Genomic DNA, 27,851 nt, shown 5'->3' with positions numbered 1-27,851 from the left:
ATATCGAGAGCCAAAAAACGGTATCGGTGCAACACTAATCAGTATGATTGGATTTAGCGTCCTTCCCATTGAGTTTGTACTTGGTGCAGAATCAACATCTTTTGCAACACTGCGTGACTATTTACCTTCTTTAAGAAGTTTGATGATTCTGTCCTTTGTTTCAGTTGACATTTCCCGTGTTGAAGCCATGATTCAGGACTAGGGGTGTGACAAAATATCGAAATGGTGATATATCGTGATACTTTGAATCACAAAATGTTTCAGATATGCTCCTGCCAAGAACGAAATAACGTTTTAAAAAGGTGTCAATGTCTAAAAAAACAAATAAAAAGGAAGCAACAAGTTGCTACCAAAAACTTCCACCATAATAGTGTCTCAGTTAACTCTATGGCTGCATTGACGGTGCACGTCGCCGAATCCATTTAGACTGGGAAACGTTCGTTCATTCGAAAGCAGAGCATTCAGTCATTCTGTCCGATTTTCATGGCATTTACAGGTCTTTTCCTGTTGAGTTTGAGTCACTGCCTAGTCATTTGCATGATTCCCAGGTCGCTTCCTGGTCTGTAACTCAAAATAAACAGGAAGTGACCCGTAAAATACCCCAAAACCAACAGGAAGTAACTGAAAATCAACAGGTAAATGACCTTAAATAGCCCAAAATTACCTCATTGCCTGGCATTGGCTGCCACTGACGGCCATAGACGTTCAATCCGTTTGTGTGCGTGGACTTGCAACACTACTTTTTCTTTTTTTAACTTGGTTACTTTTAGTGTTTCTTAAAGCCAAAAATTTGCCATTTGAAATGATTTTAGGTTTGCGTCATATCCATGCTTTGCTTTATTTCAACATAATAAAACGACAGATTGAACATTCACCAGGGCTGGTGAGTCCATAATTTTTGCCAGGGGTTGTATATGTACCTTGTATACATGTGCAAACACCAAAACAAACTAAAACAACAAATAAAATAAAAAATCAATCAAATCAAACGTCTTTCTTTTGGCGCGGAAGGACAGATGAACTTACATCAATAAAACACATTTGAAATAATATTTGGTCCTGTTTTGTGATTAGCTTTTCTGCTCGCCAGTATTATCAGATTTTAGGAGGATTTAACAAAGCACAATAATGTCAACGGTACACATACTGTATGTGACCTGGCACAGCGAAATGCATCATAGTGACCCATTTTTGTCAAATTTTCTACAACTACCATATTTGGCACAGAAACAAAACATAAAGAGAATTAATGTATTGTATGATTCAGGCAAGAAATGATGACTTGAATGTAGTTAATTTCCTTTATATAAAAATAATTCCAAAAGAGTGTCATTGAGCGTCATCAACAACTACAGTGTCTTGATTAATTGATTTATGTCCGAACCCGAACCATTGTTTTCTTTCCCTTTTGTTTTGACCATCGTCAGGGCAAGGGCGTAGGTTTGCATAGGAACGGTAGGGACATAAACCTAACAACTTTTCAGGGTGCTCAAATTATCCCCACCAGCTTTTAAGCAACCTTATTTGCATTATATAATGACCTGTTATATAGGTAATTTAGATTGTCTTCCCATATGTTGTAAGGATAGAATTGAGCCTACCACAATTAAGTGAATTATTTTCATTACATTCAGACTGACTTTTACCCCTTTCCATTTGCTGAATGTGCCTGTCCATTTTTTCCCCTCAACCCCCGCCGCACACACACACATGCGCACTCAACAGCCGCAAAAGAAATACAACATCTCGAAAGAATGCCGCCTCCTCCGCCCCCTTTGAAGAGGAGGGATACTATTTTTCGGCCAGTAGCAGCCACTGTAAGTACCGTATTGGCCCGAATATAGACGACCCTGATTATAAGACGACCCCCTCTTTTTCAAGACTCAAGTTTGAAAAAAAGACTTTTTGAACACTAAATTAATTTTTACACAGAAAATAATTACAGTACATCCGAAACAAATGATTATAATAATATATTTGAGAGAAAAAGCATGTTATTTTGCCTCACTCAAATCTTAATATCTGAACATTCAAATATGTAAACTAAAGTGCAGTCACATTCGTAAATGAATGGCTTCTGGTTTTTGAAATGTAAATAAACTAGGGCTGCAGCTATCGATTATTTTAGTAGAGTAATCGATGAACTAGTTAGTTCGAATAATCGAGTAATCGGATGAAAAAATTAAAATACCTGAGTTGGGCCTAAAACGGTATAAATAAATAAATAAATAAGGATCTACATATGGACAACAAAAGGACAATTGGCTAACTAACATAGCAAAAGTCCACTAGCTTAAATGCTATAAAATACTAACTTTTTTTTTTTTTAACAATGCTCTCAACAAATAGTTCCGACACATATTCCCACAAAAATTGGCTAAATATACCTTCAAACTAAATTACGAATGCATTAAAATACATTAGCTCAAACAAAAACCTAGCTTATGTTGGTCTTAACAGAGAGCAGCTGGATTTGGCCATGTAAAATGAGGCAGACTAGAGGGCAAAGTATCCACCCAAATTAATGAAAATAAATGCAAACACTTTCAAAAACAAACCATTACAACGCCTCTCTAATTAAACGAATACTCGAAGGAGCAAAATTTAATTTGAATATTTTTTTCTAATCGAATACTCCAGTTAATCGATTAATCGTTACAGCACTAAAATAAACCAATCTAGACATCAAAGTGAAGTCTAACTAACTGTAGTCTTGAAACAAATCTGAATAAGGAAAAACATTGCAATAAAATAATGCAAACTGGTTAAACTAAAAAAAATAGCTGGGATCTGTCATGACAGAACATCGCTTTAATGATATCTGGTAGGGGTGCAACGGATCACAAAACTCACGGATCGGATCGTTCCTCGGATCAAGAGTCACGGATCGGATCATTTTTCGGATCAGCGAAAAGCAAAAAAAAAAAAAAAAAAAAAAAGACAAGTAAATATAATTTTTGTTTGTTTATTGAAAACTAAAATTATTAAATTAGAATTTATAAAAGTAGTGCACAAGGCATAATATCTTCTTTTTAACAAAATTATAACAACTTAAAGTGCAACAGCAACATAGAAATGCACATCTTCTCCTTTTAATATTGGTTCCAATGACCACTAGTAAAATAGAAGGAGATGGTCCATTTTATTGACTGAGACTCCCTTTTGTGATGCCAAATTCACTACATGTGCAAAGCACCCTATTTGTGGACCCAGTACTGCCTCCTTCACTGCATTTATTTGATTTTTTTTTGTTTTTTTGCATTATCAGTTGTTACTGGGATATTAGTACTGGGCCTCAGGTATCTTCCATTCTTCCACTGCTTGTGTCAGTACCTGCGCAAGATGAGTGCCTGTGTGACTCTCATAGAGGGGGCGTGTCTGCAGCACTGGACTTTTCATCTCCCACTCTGGTGTGATAAAGTGAGCGGTCATCGTCACATAAACTCTCCCTTCCACTGGACGTCCACCTGTCCGTCGTGAGCGCAACAGTTGACGCCCGGGATAGTTCATTCACAACGTTTTTTTCTCCTCCTTCGTAGAGATTTGGCACAATCTTTTCACTAAAGTGTGTGCGCGATGGGATGTCGTAGTGTGGCTCAAGCACTTTCAACATGTATTTAAAGCCCTCGTTTTGCACAACTGAATATGGTCTCATGTCTGCAGTTATAAACACACCGATAGCTTTAGTGACGGCTTTAGACCGGTCGGATTGTGCAGGAAGAGGCTGCTTAAATGGTCGGTGCTGAGCGGTTGTTTGCCAGGTTTTCTTCGGTCAGTAAAACACCAGGGTGATGTCGCTTCTAATACGTCAACATACTGGATGTGTTTCCGCTGTCATATGACTTCTTATGCCACAATGCGTACACACTGTCGCGGTTTTGTCCACTGACCTTTTTCCTTTGTCATCATACTTGACAGGGAAACCAAAATGCGCCCATACAGGGGATTTAAGTGTAGCAGGGGCGTTCAAGCTCTTCCTTTCTTCCACTTGCCATGTCTGCATTGTGCACTCTGCTCCCCTCTTTCTCCGCTCTACACAAGTTTGTGCGCCCGGAGCACAATTTTTTTTTCTCAGAAATTAATCCGCGGATCACATGTGTGCCGAACCGATGACGTCGATCCGAACGGATCTCGGACCAATCATGATCCGTTGCACCACTAATATCTGGCGCCATCTAGTGTCGTGAATGGGGAGAGTAGCTGAGATCTGTCATGACAGAATACCGCTTCAATGATATCTGGCGCCATCTAGCGTCATGAATGGGTATAATGTCTAGACCGCAAATATAAGATGACCCCCTCTTTTTCAGTGTTATTTCAATGCAAAAAACACCGTCTTATATTCGGGCCAATATGGTAATGTAAAAAGACATAAATGTTGTGGAGGTGGGGGGAACACACCACTAATTTTGCTACTGAAAGTCGGACCTGCATCAAAGTTAGCATAACATTAAACGTTGTGAATTTGAGAACCTGCAAAAATCGAGAATGAAGCTGCTTAGAGAGAAGTGTCCTCCTGTATGTATTTTCTATTGTTAACCTTAATTAAACTGTGAGATATGTAGTGAACCGAGGTTTACCCCCTTCTCCCCAATGTTCATTTTTATTTTATTTATGTGATTTTAAAGCAGCCCAAAGGAGCTTTCATTTTTTTGCTGAATTTGGCTGTGCTTTTGGACAAAAGCAGTAGTACTTTACCTGAAGGAAGGGTCAATTTTTATTTCTTTTTGTTATTCCCTGACCAAGAGTTTTTTTCAGTTATATTTAATTTAGGGCTGTCAAACGATTAAAATTTTTAATCGAGTTAATTACAGCTTAAAAATTAATTAATCGTAATTAATCGCAATTAATCGCAATTCAAACCATCTATAAAATATGCCATATTTTTCTGTAAATTATTGTTGGAATGGAAAGATAAGACAAGATGGATATATACATTCAACATACGGTACATAGGGACTGTATTTGTTTATTATAACAATAAATCAACAAGATGGCATTAACATTATTAACATTCTGTTAAAGTGATCCATGGATAGAAAGACTTGTAGTTCTTAAAAGATGAATATTAGTACAAGTTATAGAAATTTTATATTAAAACGCCTCTTAATGTTTTCGTTTTAATAAAATTTGTAAAATTTTCAATCAAAAAATAAACTAGTAGCCCTATTCTGTCCTCAATGTGTGTGAGTACACAAATTGACAGATAGCGAACATAAGTTTCAAAAAGAAATCAGACGATGTGGCAAAGTTGCATGGGCTTTACTGAAGTCATCTCTTTTTGACAGGAGCACGTTTCTTGTATTTTTGTAAAACTGAAAATAACAAGGCAATGTGTCAATAACTTGCATAAATCACAAAATAACATAAAATGTACACACACGTGTCCATTTGAGCAGTAGTACTAGCCAATTAGCTCACAAGCATCTAACAATGTAACTGCATTTCACCATATATGTGAACAAATTCAAATACACATCATCAATAACTATCTAATGCTCATGAATATAAACAAAGGAGGAATATAACTCACAAGCGATGCATGTATTAGACACAAACAGAGTGATGGGGCTATGAGAACTGCGACTGAATACTGGATGCGGACGTTAGCTGGTCTGAATAGCACTGTCTATTAGTGTGAGTTCGCGTCGACATATAATTATGTCAGAAAAGCGCGCCGAAACCCAAATAATCAGCTGCACTGAATCGCCAGCAGAGGGCGACATTAAGCCACATAACATATGCAAGTCACACCCAAGCGCCAGCAGAGGGCGGAAAAACTCCATAAAACACAATTAACAAGTTGGCCTTTCACTGTACTGACATTTAAATCTGTCTGAGCGGGCCTAGTGCATTAATTGCGTCAAATATTTTAACGTGATTAATTTTAAAAAATAATTAACGCCCGTTAACGCGATAATTTTGACAGCCCTAATTTAATTTCTTTATTTAGAAAGACAATGTTGAGTCTTAAGTCAAAGTTTATTTTTTGCAATCCTGGATAGTTAAGAGATAACAAGTTTGTATTTATTGTGTATGTTAATTTATGTTCAAATATTACAATTTAAATTTGCTAATAACATCCAGACATTTATTCTGGAAGTCTTCTAAATATTTCTTTACAGGTTATGCTGTTATATAATCCCTACCAATGTTGAGACAAAACCTACGCCCTTGCGATAATTTTGAAGTCATTCTCCAATTCCTTCCAGTCACCGACTTTATGTAATTTATCCCTACACGAGTACTGTATGCGGAAGGCAGTTACTACTACTGCCATGAATTTGCAGCACCGTGCAAGTTGCGATAAGAATGCTGATTTAGACTGTAAGCAACTTCTTTGTAAAAAAAAAAAACTGTCACGCATTGTGTATTTCGAGCATAGACTCTGTATCCCACAATGCAGAGCGCATGAAGACTAGACCATTAAGAAGCTGTGATCTCCATAAGCAACCATAATGGTTTTACTGGCTACTTTTAGCGCATAATGATAAAGAATTATTAAAATGTGTAAGATATTAGCATTATCTTTACACTGATACCTGTGAATTGGCCATGTGACAAATAACAAAAATGTTTTGTAAATAAGCGTTTGTTATGCTGTATTTTGAGATAATTTTTGACGTCTTGATGGAGTACCTTTAACAAAATGTGATTTTTGAACACATAGCAATTTGTATTTTATGTTAATGGAACTTTGGTTCGATGAAAGAAGTGTTTCTGCAACGTTTAATGATGAAATGTCAATTATTGAAACATTTTAAACCAATATCGCTCTGTGCGACTTCCAACTCATTTTGCTATGCCAGGTATCGTGTTGATTATTGTTGAGCTATTGAGTGCCTGCATACAGTCGTTGTGGAAAACTTCTCACTTTACATAGAGCACATAAGGCACGTAATAACAGTTTCGAAAACGCAAAAAGACGACGAAAAATAAAAGCAAGGGCCATCTGTGTTATTATAACTTAACATAAACTTACCTCCGCTTTATGAGTGGGAGTGAAGCAGCAAATTCTTATCTGTGTTTTTGCCTTCACACTAGTCAAATAAAGGATTTCCATTTCAGAGTTTAAAATAAGACGTGGTTGTCTGTGTGTGCAAAAGTCCTTTCACACCATATTGGTTTGGGTGTTTGGGTTGCAACTTTGCAGGTCTTGTACCTGCTCAAGAACCCAGCTGATGTTGGGCCTCTCCTGGATGTTGGACACCATTATGGAGCTTAGCAGCAACTGCAGCCCCTCTGAGTAACTGGGGCGACAAACAAAAGGTGAATAAAGCGAAGAATTTTATGTTACATATGAAACTCGTATCTCAAAGCAACACTGTATTAAGTGTAAGGGTCACCAAACGTTTGACCAACACACCTGCAAGGCTGCGGGATGACCACAGGGTTCTGGACCGCCAAGGCGACACTGTCGCCTCTTTGAAACACGAGGTCATAGGGTCCCTCCAGTACCATCATGCAGTATAAAACACAGCCCAGTGACTGGATGAGGAAACGAAAAGCAAAATAATTTTCTAGATGAGTTTTCACCAATGTCAGCAATTAGAGATGTCCCGATCGATCGGTATCCTGAACGATCGGGTCCGATCACGTCATTTTCAAAGTATCGGAATCGGCAAAAAAATATCGGCCATGCCTTTTTTAAATATATATATATTTTTTAATTAAATCGTTTTCTAATTGTATTCAACGTTACAGACATAATATGTTACACTCATTCAGAGTCTTTAGTTTAGGCTTAAGGTAGGGTTATCAAATTTATCCCGATAAGGGCGGTAATTAATTTTTTAAAAAATGTATCACGTTAAAATATTTAACGTAATGAATGCATGCGCTGCACGACCCACTCACGCATTGTCGCGCTCAATCTGTAACGGTGCCGTTTTACCTATATAGAGAGATAAAAGGCAGCGTAAAATGAGTAGAGTGAATTTTGGCAGCCTTTGGAGCCTTTTTTTAATTGGATAAAGCCTTACAATCCCTATCTCTACGATTAGAAATATCGTGGGAAGCAATGTGGGGAAGCAAGGTAGCAATTGATCTTATTCTTAGCACCTTATGTTATTTCCCAACGCAGAGAAGATATATTAATTGGTAGCACTACGCACAGTCATGGTTCCACTTCCCATCATGTATTTAGGCATGGCTACAGTATCATTTACTGAAAGCTCAACAAATACACTAGATGGCAATATTTAGTCACAATATACAAAGTCACAAGTCTTTCTATCCGTGGATCCCTCTCACAGAAAGAATGTTAATAATGTAAATGCCATCTTGTAAAGCACTTTGAATTGCCTTGTGTTGAATTGTGCTATATAAATAAATTTGCCTTGCTTTGCCTTGAGGATTTATTGTCATAATAAACAAATACAGTACTTATGTACTGTATGTTGAATGTATATATTAGTCAGAGTTTTCTTCATTTTTTTCTTAATGCATTGCCAAAATGTATATGATCGGGAAAAATTATCGGGAATGATTGGAATTGAATCGGGAGCAAAAAAAAAGCAATCGGATCGGGAAATATCGGGATTGGCAGATACTCAAACTAAAACAATCGGGATTGGATCGGGAGCAAAAAAACATAATCGGAACAACCCTATCAGCAATTGAAGTCAAGCTTTTACCCAGATATCTGTGCGCTCATCAATAACGCAGTAGCTCTCCACATTGAAGAGCTCAGGGGCACGATAAGAGATGGTGCATCTCTGGGCAGCCCAGTCCTGTAGAGTCATTGCTTCTCTGGATCCCCGCACCTGAAAAAGACCCCCAATTGTTATAGAAAATGTATATTGTGCACTTGAAAAGCAGTGTTGTTTTTGGCAGCCCTTTAAATTTTTATCTTAGTCTTTTCGATGAAAGTGTTTATTCGTCTTAGTCATATTTTAGTCATTTCAAAATGTGTTCCTCTTCGGAATCTCATAAAAATTTGGTCTAGTTTTAGTTGACAGTAACTCAAAATGTTTTCGTCTGTATAATTCAAAATTTTAGTCCAAACATAAATAAAGGTTTCCAACAATTTCAAATGAACATAGACAGACGAGCACGTATTGTAGCAACAATGCCAACTAGGTGATGATAATACACACTCAGCAGAAAAAGCAGATAAATTATTTTCTATTAAACCCACAGAGAAGCCAAGAACTGCACGTAAAAAAAAAAAAAAGTTGTCCAGGTGTTAGGAAAAGAGGATGCTTGTCATGCTAATGCTAAAGCAAATGCTATGCTCACGCAACGATTCCATTTAGTATGTGATGGTTACTCAGCAGAGACATTTAACGGCTAAAGCAGTATTGCATATTCTCTCTTGGCCAGATAAGAAAACAAATCTTATCATGTTTCCAAACAAGCAAGATGGAGCACGGCTTAGTTTGAAAACACATTCTAAATACTGGTGAGGAGAGTGAGGGAGAGGCGCAGCACATCTCACATGAGTGACACAACCCAAACACTGCTACGATGCAAGCTGACGTACGTGACTATGAAGAAGTCACACATTGTGAACATATGACAGCAATTATGTCGCATTTTCATCTCGTCAGACGAAAACTGGCATTCGTCTCATTAGGTTCTAGTCACCCAAGCCACATTTTTAGCTCGTCATAGTCACATCATCGTCATGAAAACATAGTTCGTTGACGAAATATTCTCGTTCTTGTCACGTTGACGAATGCTGGAAAGTGTACATCCCCCCACCATAAAGTGTGCAGACAATTTCTGCCCGAGTAAAAATTTTTCAAACACCAGAAAATAATCAAGAAACCGAGACATTTACAAAATACAAAACACAATATTTCTGAATAAACACTATTAAACAAGTTACTAACCCAACCAGTCTATCAAGATGCGTCACAAGTCTTCCGGCAATATCCAGGGTTCCCACAGGTTTCCTCAAGTTTAATTTAAGACTTTTTAAGACAATTTAAAAAAAATACTTAATACCTATTTCACAGCCATATCGACCAAGAAAACCAAAATCTGTGAATTTGTGTTAATTTAATTCTCGAAAGTGGAAATGTGGAATGTGTGCAGGATGTATGAATGCAGCATATTGAATAGGCTACTCACTGACACCACCAAAGTGAAGACACAGACCACTGACAACAGGCCAAGTAGACGGGTTCTCGTGAGCATTAGCATTTAGCGTGGCGAGCGGCATCTTAAACTCTCGGGCAACCGCAACACCTCTGCTTTCATGGTTGCTGTGGACCCGAACGATGTGTGTAGATCCACTCTCGCAAATCCACTAGAAATCATTGTTGAGCTGGGATGCAGGGGGGCTCCAGCACTAGCAGTTAGCTGGCTAGTGCTAGCTGCTGTCGCTTCGCTTACATTATCAGCTTGCTGGCTGGCTTTAGCTTCTGTCTCTTAAGGATCGTGAGCAGCTGGCTGGCTTAAACAGGCAGATTGAAAAACGCCGGCAATGGAGGGAGTTTGTTTTTTTCCTCTCATGGAGGTTATGTGCTTGGACGATTTAGCATGGGACTCTAGCGCCTTCATGCCCATTGTACCCAGCTGAATTTTTTTTTGCATACGATGGAAAAAGCCTCGAACACACTGCTATCCACTGGTTTAAGCCAAAGGCGAAAGGATTGTTTACTCAACCACGCCTCATTGAATTTACTTTTCCCCATCGCTCTAATTTGAAATATATGGTTAGGTGTAAAAAAACAATCCGTCTGTGTACTGTAGAGCATGACATTTTGTCGGGACTCCCGTCGTGACACGGGATTCACGTAGGAATCCCGTAGTCGCTATGGCATGTGAATAAAAGTCAACGGGAGCGTGCAGGAGCGGGAGTGTCATCGATCTGTATGATAATAGTGATCTTTTTCAGGTGGTTTGACAGCACACCAAATTGAAGAAGCAGCCATATTTGTAGTCATCTTTCAGTGAACTTTCACTGTTTTGACTACTCGTGTTATTAGCCAGTCAAAAGAACTTCACACTATCCTATAATCCATCAGTACCTGCAATCGCCGATTTTGACCCGGAGCTGTGTTGCGTTCTCAATTATTGGCTCCTCTGCCCCGTTTATTTATTTAGGCTACGTTATTTAATCAAAACGACAAATGACACTTTTGAGGAGAAATTAGACACGGAGAAGTTGTACATCATCAATTTTAAGACCAACATATGAAAATTCAATACTTTTTCAAGACTTTTTAAGGTACTGTATTATTTCCCAATTCATAAGTTCAATGCTTTTAAGACTTTTTAAGATCCCACTGGAACCCTGAATATCTTACTGCACTGTAATTGATAGACCTTGGTAAAGTATTCTAGTTGCTTAAAGTCTCACCTCAATGCGGGCTCTGTTCATAGACCCAAGGTCCATCAGGACGGGGCTGTCGTCCTCATTAAGGAGCACATTTGTAGGTTTGAGATCCCTGATAAAACACAAGGTAACTATTAGTATTCACACTTTTTATTATTATTTGATTAGATACAAGAGAAATTTATTTAAGAGTTATAGGCTTGTTTCGCTGTATTTATTGACATATTTGTATAAAACAATTCTTACCGGTGAGCATAACCTTTGTCATGAATAGCTTTGAGTCCCAAACAAATCCCACGAAAGATTTTTAAAATGTGTTTTTCAGGCATGTAGCTGCCTTTTTCTCGAAGCCTTTCAAGAACCGACCACAGACTGCCCTTCTGTTTTGTTTGAACACAAACACAGACCGCATAGCATCATATGACATGACATACGGTTATCGTTTCACAAAAATCAGTTGAAGCAACTTACTCTGATGTAAGGTAAGAGTAGCCATGCTTCACTCTTTCCATTACGCTCAACAAAGGTGTGCGCTACAAGGCTCAGTATATTAGGGTGATTGAACATCTGATGCATTTCCACTTCTGTCTGGGCCTCCTGGCGACCTTCGCGGTCATGACACAGAATCTTCTTCAGGGCATAGAAGCGACCATCCTTTACCCCCTCGACGAGATCCACGTAGCTGAAACCACTGGAGAGCATTTTAATCAAATGTTGTTACAAGAAAAACACACATATTTACAAACAAAAAAACATATAAAATACATGATACCTTACCCCTCGTCTAGTTTCTGCAAGAAGTAGTACTTTTTGTTATCAATGGTGATGGAACCACGGGAGCAGATGCACACAGTCTGCCCCATCTTGACTGGGACATTATATTATTTACAAATTAGCCTGTAAAAATAAAAATTAAAACTCTTTAAGAAATGGACAATTTAATCACGGCATTTTGCTCAAGGATAATAAAGGTGTATTTATTCATAATCCGTATATCGCAGATAAACAATTTCTCATTAGATACAATTAATTGACATCAATTTAATGAAAAGACTACCAGAATTTAGATGGAAAATGTAAGCCAGTGCTACTGATAGTCCTGGTTTCCCCAACATTTTCCCACTGAAGTATTAAATTATACATGATCATGGTTATTTTTTCATTATTTCCCATAGGACAGAAGCAAGTCTCTACTAAGCATAACCTGACTTCACATAGAGTGTTGGAATATCTTCACTTCATCAAACCAAAAGTGAATATGTTGTTTTTAGTACCTAATTATTGTATGAAAATATAACATGTGTTCTCTAGGCAAATATTTACAGGTGTAAAATGTTAATGACACCACTATGAACAAAATTACCTTCGCACGACACAACAACGTGACATGAGAACGGACCAAGATGGTCTAAACGCGCATATCACATGATTATGTCCTTTTTTAGTTATTAGTTACCCAAGGAAAGAATGAAATGATGCGCAAATGTGGAGCAAAAAACGCTTACCTGTTAGCGTCACCGGGTTATTACTCTCGATATAATGTATAAGTAGATGTCTTGTGCGCTCTGCGAACCAAAAAGGACAATGTTGTTTTTTGGCGGCCATTTTGTACCGGGTCCGATGTACTTTAAAATAGGGATAAATTGCTCCATTTTCAAACCGATTTTCAATGGCTTGTTTTTGCATACATACTAAGAGATGTAGTGAATTAACGCCACGCTGAAAACAATAATTGTAAGGTTTCTATCCCAATCTACCCTGAAATATAGCTACACAGATACTGTTTGTAAGAAATTGTTGGTAAATCCGTCAATTATTGAGCGAGTTGATATTATTTTAATGGAGACAACTCATTTTAAATCCAGCTGCCATAGAAGTCTTCTGATTAATAATGGCTGCCAATTACATACGCCGCCGACTCTGCCTTTTGGACATCTAACCTTATATAAGTATTATCTATCGCCATGTTCTTGTTTTCTGACGTCATGACCAGCGTTCTTCTTCTATAGTAAATTGGAAATGACTAAACGAGCGTCTTCGTGAAAGTAAATGGCCAAATTGTGTAATTGCATGCAACACTGTAAAGCACACAATTCGACTCTAAATTTAGGACAGGCTTACTCAATACAACTTAAATTTAATTTCCTCAAATTTAATAAGAGTTCCTTTATCTATTTAGCTCTCTAACAGAACAACTTTGGCAGGCTATGATGATAACTACCACTTAGGACCATAGATGGCGCTAAATTACTCCAAATCGAAACTAAAGCGACGAAGAAGAAGCAACAGCAGCGCAGCGCCTTTCAATCAAAATGGCGAACCACGAACGCAATCGGAGAAACTACCGCGACGACGGAGGTGATATCTGTGCTAATTTAGCCACTGTAACCTAACGCAAACATGCCTTTTTATATAGAATTTATCTGCATTGTTTCCAACATTCCCAACTCAGGTAGAAAACATGTAACCACGTCATTTATGGAGCCATTCTTGCTAACATGTCAGGTGTTATTTAGCAAAGTCGTTGCAAAGCATAGTCGTTGAAATCGTGTTGTTTTGGTTTTTTTTAAAATACGCATCTACTAATCATCGTATTTGTGCACTTGCGCGATATTTTAGCACATGTATAAATTTATTAAAGAGAGTTAGCTTTTCTTAATGAATCTCAGTCTGGGTAATGCACGCATGCACTAAATTTGGTGGCTACAAACATAGCCGTGCAACTTTGTGTGTTGTAATAAAACCGTTGTTCACCTTGGTGAGTTGTCTCGCCTCAAGCAGGGCCGCTGGAGGAGGGAGGCAGAGTGAAAACTAAGCCTGTCTCTTGTAGCACGGTGGGCGGAGGAGCGAGCAAACTCAAACGCACATCCCAGCATTTTTCGTCCGAGGATGAGGACGAAACGTCGTCAGACCCTCCAGCGCCCCGCAAAGCCTCCAAAATAGGCTTCGGCGTAAGCAGCAACGCCGAGAAAAAGGCGAATCCTATATCCATCAAGCTTGGAGCGAGCGTGAGTACACGGGTTTGCCTTTGGTAATGTTATATATTTTTGTTGTTGTTGTAAAGGCAGTTTAGTAACTACATATTATGATATAAAAATCATTTCCTTGTGCTGCCCTAGAAACCCAAAGAGCCTGTGCCAACGGCGCCTCCAAAAAAGGTCGGACTGGCTTCGGTTTTCAACGAGGATGATGATGTAAGTAGGAGTGGGAACCTTTTGGTACCTCACGATACGATACGATTTGCGATACAAAGCTCACCATAACGATGATCTGACGATATGGCGATACAACGATTACCGATACATTGGTCAGGAAATCATTCCAGGATATTCTACAAACAACTAAAAAAACAGAAAAACAAGCTTCTGCTGTGAATTGGAATGAGTTTTTATCACTAGTAAACGTCAGTGGCAGCCAATGCCAGGTAATGAGGTAATTTTGGGCCATTTAAAGTCATTTACCTGTTGATTTTCAGTTACAGTGATACCTCAGCTCACGAACATAATTGGTTCCCAGAAAGTGTGTGTAAGGCGAAAAGTTCGTCTTCCGAACATTTATTTCCCATAAGAAACCATTAAAATGAGAATAATCCGTTCCCAGGTCCCCATAAAACATAATTTTCTACTAAATAAGCCTTAAAACTATACAAAAATATACCTTATTTTATGTATAATAAATGTGGTATTGTATTATAATTAAAGAAATAAACTGTACTGTATAATAAAGTCGTTTTATTTACCTTTGTGATGGTAGTTGATGGCTTGATGGAATGGAGTGGGAGGAGGAGGGAGGGAGGGAGTTACTGTTTGGAAGGAAAGTGTTACCGGCAAAGTGCGCAGTTAGCGTAGACTCCACTGCTGTGCCCCCCCACATGCTTTTGGTTGTTAATAAAAGTGCCCACAAAAAGCCATCCGACGCCTCTGGGTGTTTGTATGCACGCCGCCACCTTTCTGGAGAGGAAATCGGGCGAACCGAAGACAACCGACGACAACGAGCCAACGTGACTCGCCGGTCCACTTCTCACTACGGTGGGAAGCTGAAAGCACCGCCAATTACCAGTCGAGGGCGAATTGGTAACACGAGTCACCTTCCATAAGGACTGTAGGTAACTCTTTTTCGGTCCCATAATAGCAAAAGTACACTCAATATGGTCCAAAATGTCTATCAAACACAAACCACGTCCGCACTAAACGAAAGTGAGGGGACGAACTGGGACGCCGTGAGCGTGCGTCAGCTTCTCGTGGCGCTTTTCGACCGCGTGAATTGGTTCGTCCGCCGAAAACTAGTTCGTCAGCAGAGACTATATGCTCGCGAATTTAATGTTCTTGAGGCGAAAAGTTCGTGAGCTTAAGCGTTCGTGAGCTGAGGTATCACTGTACTTCCTGTTGATTTTGGGGCATTTTATGGGTCACTTCCTGTTTATTTTGAGTTACAGAACAGGAAGTGAGCCGGGAATCACCCAAATAAATTGGCAGTGACTCAAACTCAACAAAAAAATTACCTTTAAATACCCTAAAATGAACAGCAAGTGACCTTTAAATGCCCTGAAAATCGGACAGAATGACTGTGAATGCTCTGGTTTCGAATGAACGAACATTCCCAGTCTAAATGGATTGGCCGTCAAGCTAAGCCTGTCGCAATATGCAATAATTAAATTTATCGCGCGATAAATAAAAATGAAGGCGGTAATTTTTCCGCTGCAATTTATCGCCTCGCGTGCACGTGCGTGAGCGCCTGCGGCAGACGTGCTGTTAAAAGTTCGGATTCCTTGTTACCAACTGCGCAAAATGCATCTTCGTTCCAGGTGCGGCAAAAAATAGCGCCGGAGCCAATCGTTCCCATTATATCCAATTTAGAGCTGAAACGAGTACTCGAGCAACTTGAGTTTAAAAACTGATCCGAGTAATTTTATTCACCTCGAGTAATCGTTTATTTTGACAGCTCTAAGCATCACGTTTTGCTCGGACTACTTTTAATGCGGGACAACGCGCTGTCACGTGTGGAGAGGAAGAAGGGAAAAAAAAAACTTACTGCAACCGACAGCCACTCCAAACAATGCCGACGTTGCTAAATACTAGCCCGCACGATGGTACGTTGGTAGGTAGCGTCTCATAGAGATCACATGTATGTTGAACTAGATGTGCAATGACAGACTCGGCCGCGTCTGGGCAGCGTTAGTAAACAGCCACCATCTTAAAGCAGTAGAGCGCTAATAAAGAGCGCTAAGCGCTATTAAATAAAGATTAACGTTACTTATAACCACTGTCGATGCGTGGCTAACATGTTTTACATACAGGCTTTAACATAACATAGCGTTGTGGAGTGATGAGGGTGTAAAATAAAAACTCAGTAATGCTAACTATCAATTTTAGCTCAGTAGTCATTGCTGGATAAAACACCAAGTAGCACTGGTCCCTAATGTGCTCCAATACAGCCTGTATCATACATTTATTTTGAACACTGCAAAAACTCAAAATCCTATCAGGACTTACAGTTTAGACTAACTTAAAACTTAACTAGAACTTAAAAATGGCTTGATACAAAGAGAAATTCAATTGAAACACGTGGGAAAAAATCCTAACTTTTAAGTGATGTGTGTTATCAAGCGTAACGGCATTTTTAGGTATATGTATATATATATATTTTTTAATCTAAAGGTTTTTTTGAGTGAAAACAGTGAATTAGTCTTTTATTCTAGTTACATCTGAGATGCAATTGTTGGATGTTTTCAACAATCTACATTGAAAATTAAGACATTGATTGACTGAAAATGGTTCAAGATTAGATGAAATGTCTTGTTTTCTCATGTATATTTTTAATTGCTCTTCACCTAAAAATATATTTGTTTTATCCGATTACTCGATTAATCGATAGAATTTCCAGTCGATTACTCTGTTACTAAAATATTCGATAGCTGCAGCCCTAATCCAATTGTTCAACGTATACCAGCCGCGTCAGAGCTCCGGATTGACTGCGGACCATCTCCGGTGTGCCGGTGCTGTTGACGTGTGGGCGCTCCCGTCAGGGGTGACATTTCATGCGGGGCGGCTATTTTTCGGCACAACACCGGATATTTACAACGAAGTCCGCCAAAACATTGTTACCGACTTGGCTGCTACGAACAACCTAGCTTTGAAAATGGACATGATGAACATTGAGTGGCAAATTAAGAGCGCTGTGCTTCAAACTCGTCCTGTTTATGAAAGTCGATTGTCATATGCTGGTGTTGTGCAGTAATGAGCAGACGTGACTTCTGTGGCGTTTGCTAACTTTTTTAATGCGCGCACACACTAGATATCATGAAATAGCAAACTAGATGTGCTACGTCCCATTCCATTGGCTACGTGAGCCCAGAGTGAATATGGGACACGTAGTCCATATACTACATCAATGAATTATAAACCGCCATGACTGAATGGAAGTTAAGAAGGCCAAATCAGTCCATACCAGTGACTATGGATAATGCTGCAAATATTGTTAATTCAGTACGTGACACAGATGGATTCTGACCACAAATAGGATGTCTTGCTCATGTAGTAAACCTAGCTGCTAAGAGAGCTGTAGCAATCAACAGTGTGCCCCGCCTCACTTTACAAACAGTAAAGATCGTTCTCATCACTTTTATACAAAATTTCTTCAGATCAGTAAGAAGTAAGTACTTAAATATTATGCACTAAAATGCATGTTTATATGATGGCAATTTAATTTTTGCTCGTTAGCAAAAAAAAAAAAAAAAAAAAAAAAACGTTATTTTCTTTTCAGAGCATTAAATGTATTGAATCGAATCGAAAATCGTGTCCCCCGTATCGAAAATCGTACAGTGACTTAACTGTATCGTTGCATCTGTGTGGAACACCATAGAAGAAGCCATGAGGGGAAAAGTTTTCATTTGCTTTTATAATAACTTTTCAAGTTATTAAGTGCAATTTTATTTATTTTTCTTGAAAAAAAAACATTTAATTTATTCTGTGTTTCTGTGCGGTACTAATATTGTTGTCTTTTACTTAAGAGGCATGGTCTATTGTATTTAGTTGTGATTTCATAAAAAGCATTTTTGAATTTAAGAGTAAATATTTATCACGTTTAAATGGGTTTACTTGATCTATTAATATATACTGTATTCTCACTGTTATTGTAAATTGGTTTTAAAAAAAAAAAATTGGGGGGGCGCAATAATATCGCATATTGCAATATTTTATGAGATACATTATCGCACACTAAAATTTGTTATCGCAGCAAGTCAAAGTTGGATCTTTCATCATCATTTTGATATTTTGTCTCACCCTTAGACGTACGTATGGGGAAAATGTTCAAGAGAACAATAAAATGAATGAGCACAGGGGTGCTGGAAGTCACTCACAGCAGGGGGGTGCTGAGGATCTTTTTTGTTTTTCCCCATCCAAAAACAGTCGTTTTGGTCCAAATTTGTCATGCTCGCGCATTTTCTCTGTGGATGGCGTGCACAATGGTAGTACACACACATGCTGGATAGTTTACAAACTACTACTAGACAACTACAAAGAAAGAGTTCGATTTCACCTACAGTGTGTGTTGCAGTTTTTGTGTTGGAAATAAAAGTGCCCATGTATTATAATGCAAATCCCCACACCTAGACTGTGCAATGACTCACGAACACAATTGAAAACTAAAAAGTCACAGGTCAATTGCACACGAATAACCAACAGCGCTCTGCATGGCCGAAGCTCAACAGCAACAACGAATAATAACATGGCTTCAACAGAGTTTTTCCTAGAAGTTTTTGAAGCTGAGGTGGTCCGTATGTGTAGTGCCGCTACGCACTTTGCATTAGGGCTGCAGCTATCGAATATTTTAGTATTCGAGTAATCGACTGAAAATTCTATCGATTAATCGAGTAATCGGATAAAACAAATATATTTTTAGGTGAAGAGCAATTATAAATATACATGAGAAAACAAGACATTTCATCATTTTCAGTCAATCAATGTCTTTATTTTTTATGTATATTGTTGAAAACAGCCAACAATTGCATCTCAGATGTAACTAGAATTTAAAAAAAAAAGACTAATTCACTGCTTTCACTCAAAAAAAACTTTAGATCTTATTTTTAGAAAGTGTGTATATATATATATATATATATATATACATATATATACACACACCTAAAAATGCCTTTACGCTTGATAACACACGTCACTTAAAAGTTAGGATTTTTTCCCACGTTTTTCAATTGAATTTCTATTTGTGTCAAGCCATTTTTAAGTTCTAGTTAAGTTTTAAGTTAGTCAAAACTGTAAGTCCTGATAGGATTTTGAGTTTTTGCAGTGTTCAAAATAAATGGATGATACAGGCTGTATTGGAGCACATTAGGGACTAGTGCTACTTGGTGTTTTATCCAGCAATGACTACTGAACTAAAATTGATAGTTAGCATTATTGAGTTTTTATTTGACACCATCATCACTCCACAACGCTATGTTATGTTAAAGCCTGTATGTAAGACACGTTAGCCACGCATCGAAAGTGGTCTTAATTAATAGAAACCTAGCCCTCCGCAGGGCTAACGATACGTGAGCTAGTAGTGACAGTAACGTTAATCTTATTTATTAGCGCTTAGCGCTCTTTATTAGCGCTTAGCGCGATACTGCTTTAAGATGGCAGCTGTTTGCTAACGCTGCCCAGACGCGGCCCAGTCTGTCATTTTGCATCTAGTTCAACATACGTGTGATCTCTATGAGACTCATTAGACGCTACCTGCAACTAACGTAGCATGTGCGGGCTAGTATTTAGCAACGTCGGCGTCGTTTGTAGCGGCTTTCGGTTGCAGTAAGTTATTTTTTTTTGCTTCTTCCTCTACGCACGTGACATCAGCGCGTTGTCCCGCATGAAAAGTAGTCCGAGCAAAACGTGATGCTTAGAGCTGTCAAAATAAACGATTACTCGAGGTGAATAAAATTACTCGGATCAATTTTTAAACTCGAGTTGCTCGAGTATTCGTTTCAGCTCTACTTTGCATACATGTACCTTAGCTGGGAGCCACAACGTAATACGAGAAAAAAAACCAAACTACTACGAGAATGAATGTCGAATTAGTAGCACCAGAATAAAAATCGTATTACGTAGGGCTAATGTAGCTGAATAAGCAGCTACGTACTTTACGTAGCGCGTTGCCGCCTCCGTTAAAATCAACAATATTAAGAGCGTCTTGTGTTTTAGAATCGGTTTAACAAAGAAATCCTTAATATTTTGCCTCATCAAAATCAAACTATAATTAACAGAAGGATTCATACTAATGTTTCGTCGTAGCACTCAGCTACGGTACATGTACGTAAAATGCGTAACTGATTAAAGTTACAATACCCCTACGTAATAATGCGACTTTTTTTCTTGTAGCAATAGAACGACTTGCATCTTGTATTCCTTTTTTAATTTCTTTATTTGGCCCTAATACGTGCTACATTACCAGAACAATAATAGTCCTTCTGCTAACGAACCCTCGTCCTTTATACCAAGTGCGATTAGGCTGCTAAATTTGCACAATTCTTGCACCTAGATGCAAAGCTGTATATAGCATTTTTAAATTGTAGTCTGTGTTATTTTATGTGTATGAGTTATCTGTTCTTGTGTTAGCTGTGTGCTTACCTGCTGTAAGATAAGTCTAACCTTCTTAGGGGACAATAAACTTGAACTGAACCGTTGACAACTTGAAGTATTTAAAAAAGATTTAAAATACCCATCTGAAATTGCAACAAGTGACATCAACAACGAACAAATGCTATGCTAGGATGCGACGATTCAGGTCAAACACATGCCATAAAGAACTTAAAAGTCATGTAAATTTCAATATTAAGGTCATTTTCACAGGCTTAAACCAGAATTACATTCATTAGCTTGAAATACCTTTCTGTGGCTTTTTCTTCCGATTTCCAACTCGTAGTCAGGCACAAGCTTGCAACAGGAGAACTGATTTGATTTTAAAAATATAGCGTGTAAAGGGACAATTTGTATTTGACGTGCTATTTCAGACGACTTCTGGCAAATAATATGTAAATAATGAGCTATTACAGTATATTCATTTAGACATATTGTTAAATTATAGAAATTACAAATTAAAATGTATCTTTAAATCTTGAAAAAAGAAAACATCTCATTTGCAAGGCGTGGTAGCTTTTGTTTTGGCAAGGCAGTGCGCCACAATGTTTTAGATGTAGGGGAAACCTTGCTAAAATGCAAGCTTGTCGTACCTATTTGAAGACACCAAATACAGATTTTCTTTCTGGACTCCACGGTCTAAATCTGTAGATAAATTTTTCCTCGCTGGGCATTGTTATAGAACTATCATCATAATCTTCTTCATTTTCGACCTTGAATTTTAGAAATTTTTCCTTTTTTTTTTGTAAAGGGAAAAAAAAAAAATTGCGCCATGTTAACGCCTCCCCTGTCAACAGTTAACTTTTCTGTTCCAGTAGCACCTTATTCAACGTGACCCGGTAGCAAGCAAGGTGTCAGGTGGTGACCATGTTAATAACAAAAAAATAATGCTTTTCAACATATATTTAATCCCCCAAATAAAACAGCTCGTTTTTCAATGTGTTTTTTAAACGAATAAAACTTTTTTTTCCCCCCTCCCCAACACCAGGAGGTGCTGCAGCACCCCACATCCCATGCTACTGTACGAGCAATTTCTTTATGGTGACTTGCTATTCATTTCGAGGCATTTTCATATGTCATTGGCTGCCATTGTCGGCACTAGGTGAATGTTATGCTATATTTTGAGATCATTTCTGACGTTTTAGTATAGTATTGTTTACAGAATACATTTTTGGAACATTTTACATTGTTTATTTCATAATAATGAAACTTCAAATCTATAAAAGAGGTGTTTATGGAACGTATTGAGGAAATGTCAGTGTAGTGTAACTTCTTTGCCTTGTATCAGGAAATCTATTTGTGACGTCTGACATATTTTTCTATGCTAGGTCACAAATATGCTTGAACTAACTGTACAGCTGATATATGACATATTGTACCTTGTAGAGTGAGCCTGAGGAGATGCCACCAGAAGCAAAGATGAGGATGAAGAACATCGGCAGGTACATTTACGAGCGCACTCTTAACTGAATGGCTGCCACTGCCATCCCTACTAGTTCAAGTGGACTGGACATCTATCGCTGTCAATGGCACTAAACATGATCTTATTTTTTTGGCATCAAAGTGAATATCCTACTCTTCTGTGGTGCCTTCTCTGAATCACATTCGTCTATCATTTAACACAATTGATTTTTCGTGATTTTTTTTTTTTTTTAGGGAGACGCCGACCTCAGCAGGACCGAATTCCTTTAACAAGGGCAAGCAGGGTTTCTGTGATCATCAAAAACTTTGGGAAAGGAAGCAGAAGACACAAGAAGATAAAGAGTGAACCAAACCCAAAACTTTTTTGTTTATTTTTATGGGCCACTTCGGTCTTCTTCCATAAAGTCTTCAAATATAAGATCTGTGAAGCTTACTTGAAGCCTTTTAGGATTCTCTGTCAACAACCATGCAGCTGTGTACTGTCAAATGTGTTAACCCTGCTGCACATTATATCTTAACGGCCACTAAAAAAGGTTCACTGCTCCTTTTTTTTCATTTGTGTAGCTAGTGAGGCATACTTCGCAGATGTGTGTATATAGACGTGTGATTGAGTTTGTTTTATCCGTTGTAGTATGCAGATTACTCTCAAAAGAGGAAAAAATGTATCACATTCAAGCTTCAATGTAAAAATTTAGTTTTGTTACTCATAAGAAGACGTCCATAATAAATACTGTATTTTCTGGACTATAATCAGCTCTGGAGTATAAATCAAACTAGTTTAAAAAATGAGGCAGACAAAGAAAAAAATAGATGAATTGCACCGGACTGTAAATCAAACTTCGGGAGGAAAATGTAGCATATTTTGTTCACCATTTGTCACCAAGTAGCTCAAAAGCAATGTAGTGTTACCCAGGGCTGTCAACAGACTTGCAGGGGGCCGGGGACAAAAGACCATTATAGGGCCCACCCCTGCCACCGTCTTGTCACGACAACATACGCAGTACTTTTAACGCTTTGCAAGCAATAACAGTTTAGATTTTCAAATTATTTGAGATGGACAGTTAAATTTAACAGACCGTAATATGATGTGACACAATATAAACAATTTCCATCTATTGTCCCATGTAGGCCACAATACAATACAACTGAGAGTGCTATGTCTGCCTGCTAAGCAACAAAACAGTATTACTAAACACAGAGCATTTGCTATAATACACAGTGGGTTGTAAACCTAAGATAAATCCAGCCACCTGACCAGAGTCTGTTCAGCTTCGCGCACCTGCTCCCCACAAACTAACATATATCCCTGATCTCCCATCACCTTCTCTCTCCACTGCTCAACGCGAGCAGCATGTCTTGTCATACCGCAGCTCAATGGGCTACAAGCGGCCGGTGACAGACTTGAATCGGGCCTTGGTCACGGTGATCGCGAATGTAAACGTTCAGTTTTAGCGGCTGTTGTTCACCAGTGTTGTTAATCTTACTTTCAAAAAGTAATTAATTACAGTTACAAATGACGTCTCCCCAATAGTAATTGAGTTAGCAACTCAGTTACTAGAATGTAAGAGTAATTAGTTACTTGGCAAAGTAACTGGGTTTACATTTCATGTTTTGTTTTCCCCCATTAAAAAAAAAAAGCATAGGTCACACTATTGGAAGTTCAGTTCTTTAGCCTAAACTTAACTAGACATAGGGGTATTGTGGATATTGCGATAACTAGATAGTAACCTTTGCTATGTTTGGAAATCCTTTAATGTTGTGAATAAACTGTTGAAGTTTTTAAAATTGCTCCCGTTATTGCATTAGTTCCCTTCTGTCTACTTTCTACACGTGAAAGTTTTAAAATGGTTTCATCTCTTAAAGATAGATTGAAGTCAAGATTTTGCCGATTTAGGAGTGTTTTAGATAAAAAGTTACTGAGGTTCGCTAGGAAGGTTCTCTACAACAGAGCCTTTCTGAGAAGTCTACTGCTTTAAGATGGCGGCTGTTTACTAACGCCAGCAAGTGTATCATCTAGCATCTACTTCCTTATACAGTTGCATCTAGTTCATATACATGTGATATCTAGCGTAGCATCGCGTTTGCAACGGTCTCACAACTCCCTCTTTCCCACTCCCGCTCTTCTCTGTGTCTTGCAAACTTTTCTCGCATCATTCAACCAACGTAGGAACGCAAAGTAACGCACGCCTTTACATCCTCAGTAACGGTGTTGCAAAGATGAGAAAAGTAATTAATTAGGTTACTCACTACTGAAAAAAAATAACACCGTTAGTAACGCTGTCACACGCTAACGCCGTTACTAACAACACTTTTGTTCACTTACCAACATCAACGTCCACAACCATTTCTAGCCCTTATTCTCTGGCTTCTTGTCCCCCTTTTTTAAAACTTCATCATTTTTTCTCGTTCACCTCTATGATCTTCATCTCTTTTTTTTTTTTTTTAATTTCTTTTCTGTGCACCCGATTTATGACGACTCGCCATGTTTAGAGTTTATAACAATGACAAATTGTAATTTCCCGCTTCAGGGCATGTAGGTAGTGTAGCCTTGAGTGCGCAAGAGCGGGGTCAAACCATTCTCTGCTAAGACGGGGGGGGGGGGGGTAATAATATTTGAAATATTTAATATGTTAAAATTCTTAAGTATTATTCGAGTAGAACATAATATTTAATCAGACAATGATTTAAATAAAAAATATGTGAATGTAATGTAAAATACATTAAGGGTCATTCAGGTCTATCGGGTCTATGGTCCTGAGGCCCGGGACAACATACCCGGTCACCCCCCCCCCCCCGTCGACGGGCTTGGTTGTACCTCAGCAACAAAAGGGCAGTTTAAATGAATTGAATGCTTGCTAAAACCACAGTATTGCCATCGCGTTGCACACGGTCACGCATAACTGTGCTACTGCTAGTGCTAACTTATCCACCCTTTAGCTTAGCAAACTACTACGTCAGCTCAACAATGGCTTCTTTGTCTGCTTTCTTCAACTCTTACAGCACGCACACAGCTTTTAACTCATGGCTATTAATAAGCTCATCAACGGTCCTGTTAGCTGAGCTTAGCTGTAGCAGCTTCCAATTCTCTATATTAGCTCTCAGCTTCCATTATAGTTCCATCCAGTGTTTGAAAGTCATGCAGGTAACCTCCAAAACGTTCCGTGTATCTTCCGTTCTTTGCTATAGCCACATATCTCCCTTCACGTGGTTTCAGAGACGATAATCCTTTATAATCATTATTGTACTGCTTTGGTTAGATCTAAATATAGTCTGTACTGTTAGAACACGAACATTTTTTGGCCTCATTATCACAAGCCAAGCGCGCGTTCTCGCGGCTAGTTATGGTTAATGATTACTTCATGCTCCAAGTCGCAGGCTCAGCCAAAGACTGAAAAAAATGCGACGCATAGTCCGGAAAATACAGTACACAGTTGCCCTCAAACGTTGGTAAAATCAAGGTTCTGCAGTACTTTCAGTCCAAATGAGACTGAAAGATTTTTGTTTTTTGTCAAGTGTGCCAAGTTTTCCATCCACCTCCCTCTCTAGTATTTTAGCCTTTACTCGCTTTGTGAAAATAAATCATGAAACAGCTTGTTTTTTTGGTCGCTCAAAAGCTGTAATCATTTTCACTGTCATTTTGCAAATATTTGTCCCATAAATACTTGAGTATATAAATAACACAGTACTAGCGAGCTTGTTCGTACAATGAAGAACAAAATTAATCCTGTCGAGCGTTAGGCTTAGTGCTCACTATGGCAAAATGTGCTTTTACATCCTTTCCGTCACCTGCAATTTTAGTTTTAGTTAAATATTTGAAAGTCACAATTTCTTGCAAAACAAACATGTTTGAATGGACACTTCAATAAAGTTTGGAAAATATTTTTGAGTGTTTAGTTGATTGCTTTTAGAAATGCAAATACCTGCCCCGCGAGGGCGTAGGTTTGGACTTAACGTTGGTAGGGACGATATAACAGCATAACCTGCATGTACACTTTTTTCTGGGGTTGGGACATTAATGAGACCAAACAGATTATTGAACGGGAGTCAGGGAATCATGAATACGAACCTAAATAATTGATAGGCGACATGATCAATACAAAAAAAAAAAATTAATTATACTAACTTTCATGCATATTGGTTCAGGTGATACAATGTTCGATTCAAACCTTTGTTTTCAAAAACCACCAAAGAAACATTTTGAAGAGCAAGTCCCTTTATTTAAAAAAAAGAAAGAAAAAACGGGGAGCTATCCAAGAATGTGTCCGCTTCTGAGGGAGATAGGAGCACCCCTAGACTCTATTATAAAAGTGATATGGGAAAAAAATTAATGGAAAAATATCTGCGGTAACCTAGGACTGATCTAGATCTGAGGCATACTAGACCACCACAAGACTCGAACCAAAATACTCTACTGAAATTCTGATGCGTGATTTCATTTCACAGATTTTTTTTTTTTCATGTAAATTCATGTTCATGTCATTGTCACCCTTGAAGCGGACCCATTCTTGAATCGCTTCCCGTTTTTTTCTAATAAAGGGACTTGCACTTGTAAGCCATTGCGTTGCATTACTGTAATGCACATAATCCATACAATGATCTAAATGACGGATGGCTAGCTTGAGCTTGACTTAGTTTTTCCTTGTGGAGGCTGGCCTGACCGCAGTAGTTTTGCACGACGACAAATTCACACAGATTAATATAATGCTTAATCTGATGCAGGTCAGACTTTCAGGAGCAAAAGTAGTGGTGTTTCCCCCACCACCATAACACTGACTTCTTTTTACATTACTTACTGTGGCTGCTGCTGGCTGAGAAAAAAAACTTCTAATATCCCTCCTCTTCGAAGAGGGCAGAGGAGGCGGCATTTTGTCTACATCTGTCGGGGCTGTGTGAGTGCGCTTGCGTGTCTGTGTGGCGGGGCGGAGGGGGGTGAAGTCATCAGCCAATTAAAAGTGCATTTGGGGGGGGGGGGGTGGACCGGCACATTTAGCAAGTAAAAAGGGATAAATGTAAGTCTGAACATAATGAAAATCATTCACTTTGTATTATTATATTATATATCATATTATTATATAAATATTATTATTATATAACTGAATTCATTATATACTGTAATCAGGGGTGAAAGTGGGCCAGAACGGTCAGGAACGCAGTTCCAGTATTAGATTCAGGGCCAGAACGCAGTTCCGGTATAAGATTCAGGGCCGGAATGCTGTTCCGGTACATGGTGCTTTGATTCCGAAAATATGACGACAACTGTCAAAATGTAATGTAAAAAAAAAAAAACAATTGCTAAGCTGCCACACATGCATTTCATCTCCAAGAGGAAAACAATTTACCCACATCAGATTTACATACACAAGTGTTAACAACAAGCATAATAAAGTGCTTGTGTAGCGTAATCCGTTTCGACCAATATTTATGATTTATTCCACGGACGGTATGGAGGTTTCCCCAGCTGCTGCAGTTATCTGAGTCTGACGATGATGAGTCACGTCAATGCGAATGCACGC

General features: G+C 38.5%; 2 protein-coding genes across 6 annotated transcripts; one reads left to right on the top strand and one right to left on the bottom strand.

Annotated features, from left to right (window-relative positions):
* Window positions 1-824: 824 nt before the first annotated feature.
* stk16 (serine/threonine kinase 16) lies at window positions 825-12,838 on the bottom strand. 3 transcript variants are annotated; one of them, XR_009064897.1, is made up of 9 exons: window positions 12,793-12,838; window positions 12,065-12,184; window positions 11,759-11,978; window positions 11,534-11,667; window positions 11,312-11,399; window positions 8,637-8,765; window positions 7,367-7,488; window positions 6,983-7,250; window positions 825-5,315 (listed from the first exon to the last, which is right to left on the bottom strand). XR_009064897.1 is itself a non-coding variant. In XM_057851149.1 (8 exons), the coding sequence occupies exons 2-8, from the start codon at window positions 12,148-12,150 to the stop codon at window positions 7,112-7,114; spliced, it is 918 nt and encodes a 305-aa protein (XP_057707132.1). In that variant the 5' UTR covers window positions 12,151-12,184; window positions 12,793-12,838; the 3' UTR covers window positions 825-7,111. The 3 variants fall into 3 exon arrangements, 2 of the variants coding, with proteins under 2 accessions (XP_057707132.1, XP_057707141.1); XM_057851149.1 differs by having other exon boundaries at window positions 825-7,250; XM_057851158.1 differs by lacking the exon at window positions 12,793-12,838 and adding an exon at window positions 12,651-12,739 and having other exon boundaries at window positions 825-7,250.
* A 670-nt stretch (window positions 12,839-13,508) lies between these two features.
* Window positions 13,509-26,217, top strand: LOC130925202 (PEST proteolytic signal-containing nuclear protein-like). Of its 3 annotated transcripts, none has more exons than XM_057851309.1 (5): window positions 13,509-13,645; window positions 14,118-14,295; window positions 14,407-14,481; window positions 22,303-22,358; window positions 22,573-26,217. In XM_057851309.1, the coding sequence occupies exons 1-5, from the start codon at window positions 13,524-13,526 to the stop codon at window positions 22,682-22,684; spliced, it is 543 nt and encodes a 180-aa protein (XP_057707292.1). In that variant the 5' UTR covers window positions 13,509-13,523; the 3' UTR covers window positions 22,685-26,217. The 3 variants fall into 3 exon arrangements, with proteins under 3 accessions (XP_057707292.1, XP_057707294.1, XP_057707293.1); XM_057851311.1 differs by having other exon boundaries at window positions 13,534-13,645; window positions 14,069-14,295; XM_057851310.1 differs by having other exon boundaries at window positions 13,585-13,645; window positions 14,066-14,295.
* The last annotated feature ends 1,634 nt before the right edge of the window (window positions 26,218-27,851 follow it).

Source organism: Corythoichthys intestinalis, chromosome 1 (genome assembly GCF_030265065.1).
Source record: "Corythoichthys intestinalis isolate RoL2023-P3 chromosome 1, ASM3026506v1, whole genome shotgun sequence".
Lineage (NCBI taxonomy): Eukaryota > Metazoa > Chordata > Actinopteri > Syngnathiformes > Syngnathidae > Corythoichthys > Corythoichthys intestinalis.
Note: the sequence above shows the minus strand (reverse complement) of the source record. Positions and strands in the feature narration are given on the sequence as shown.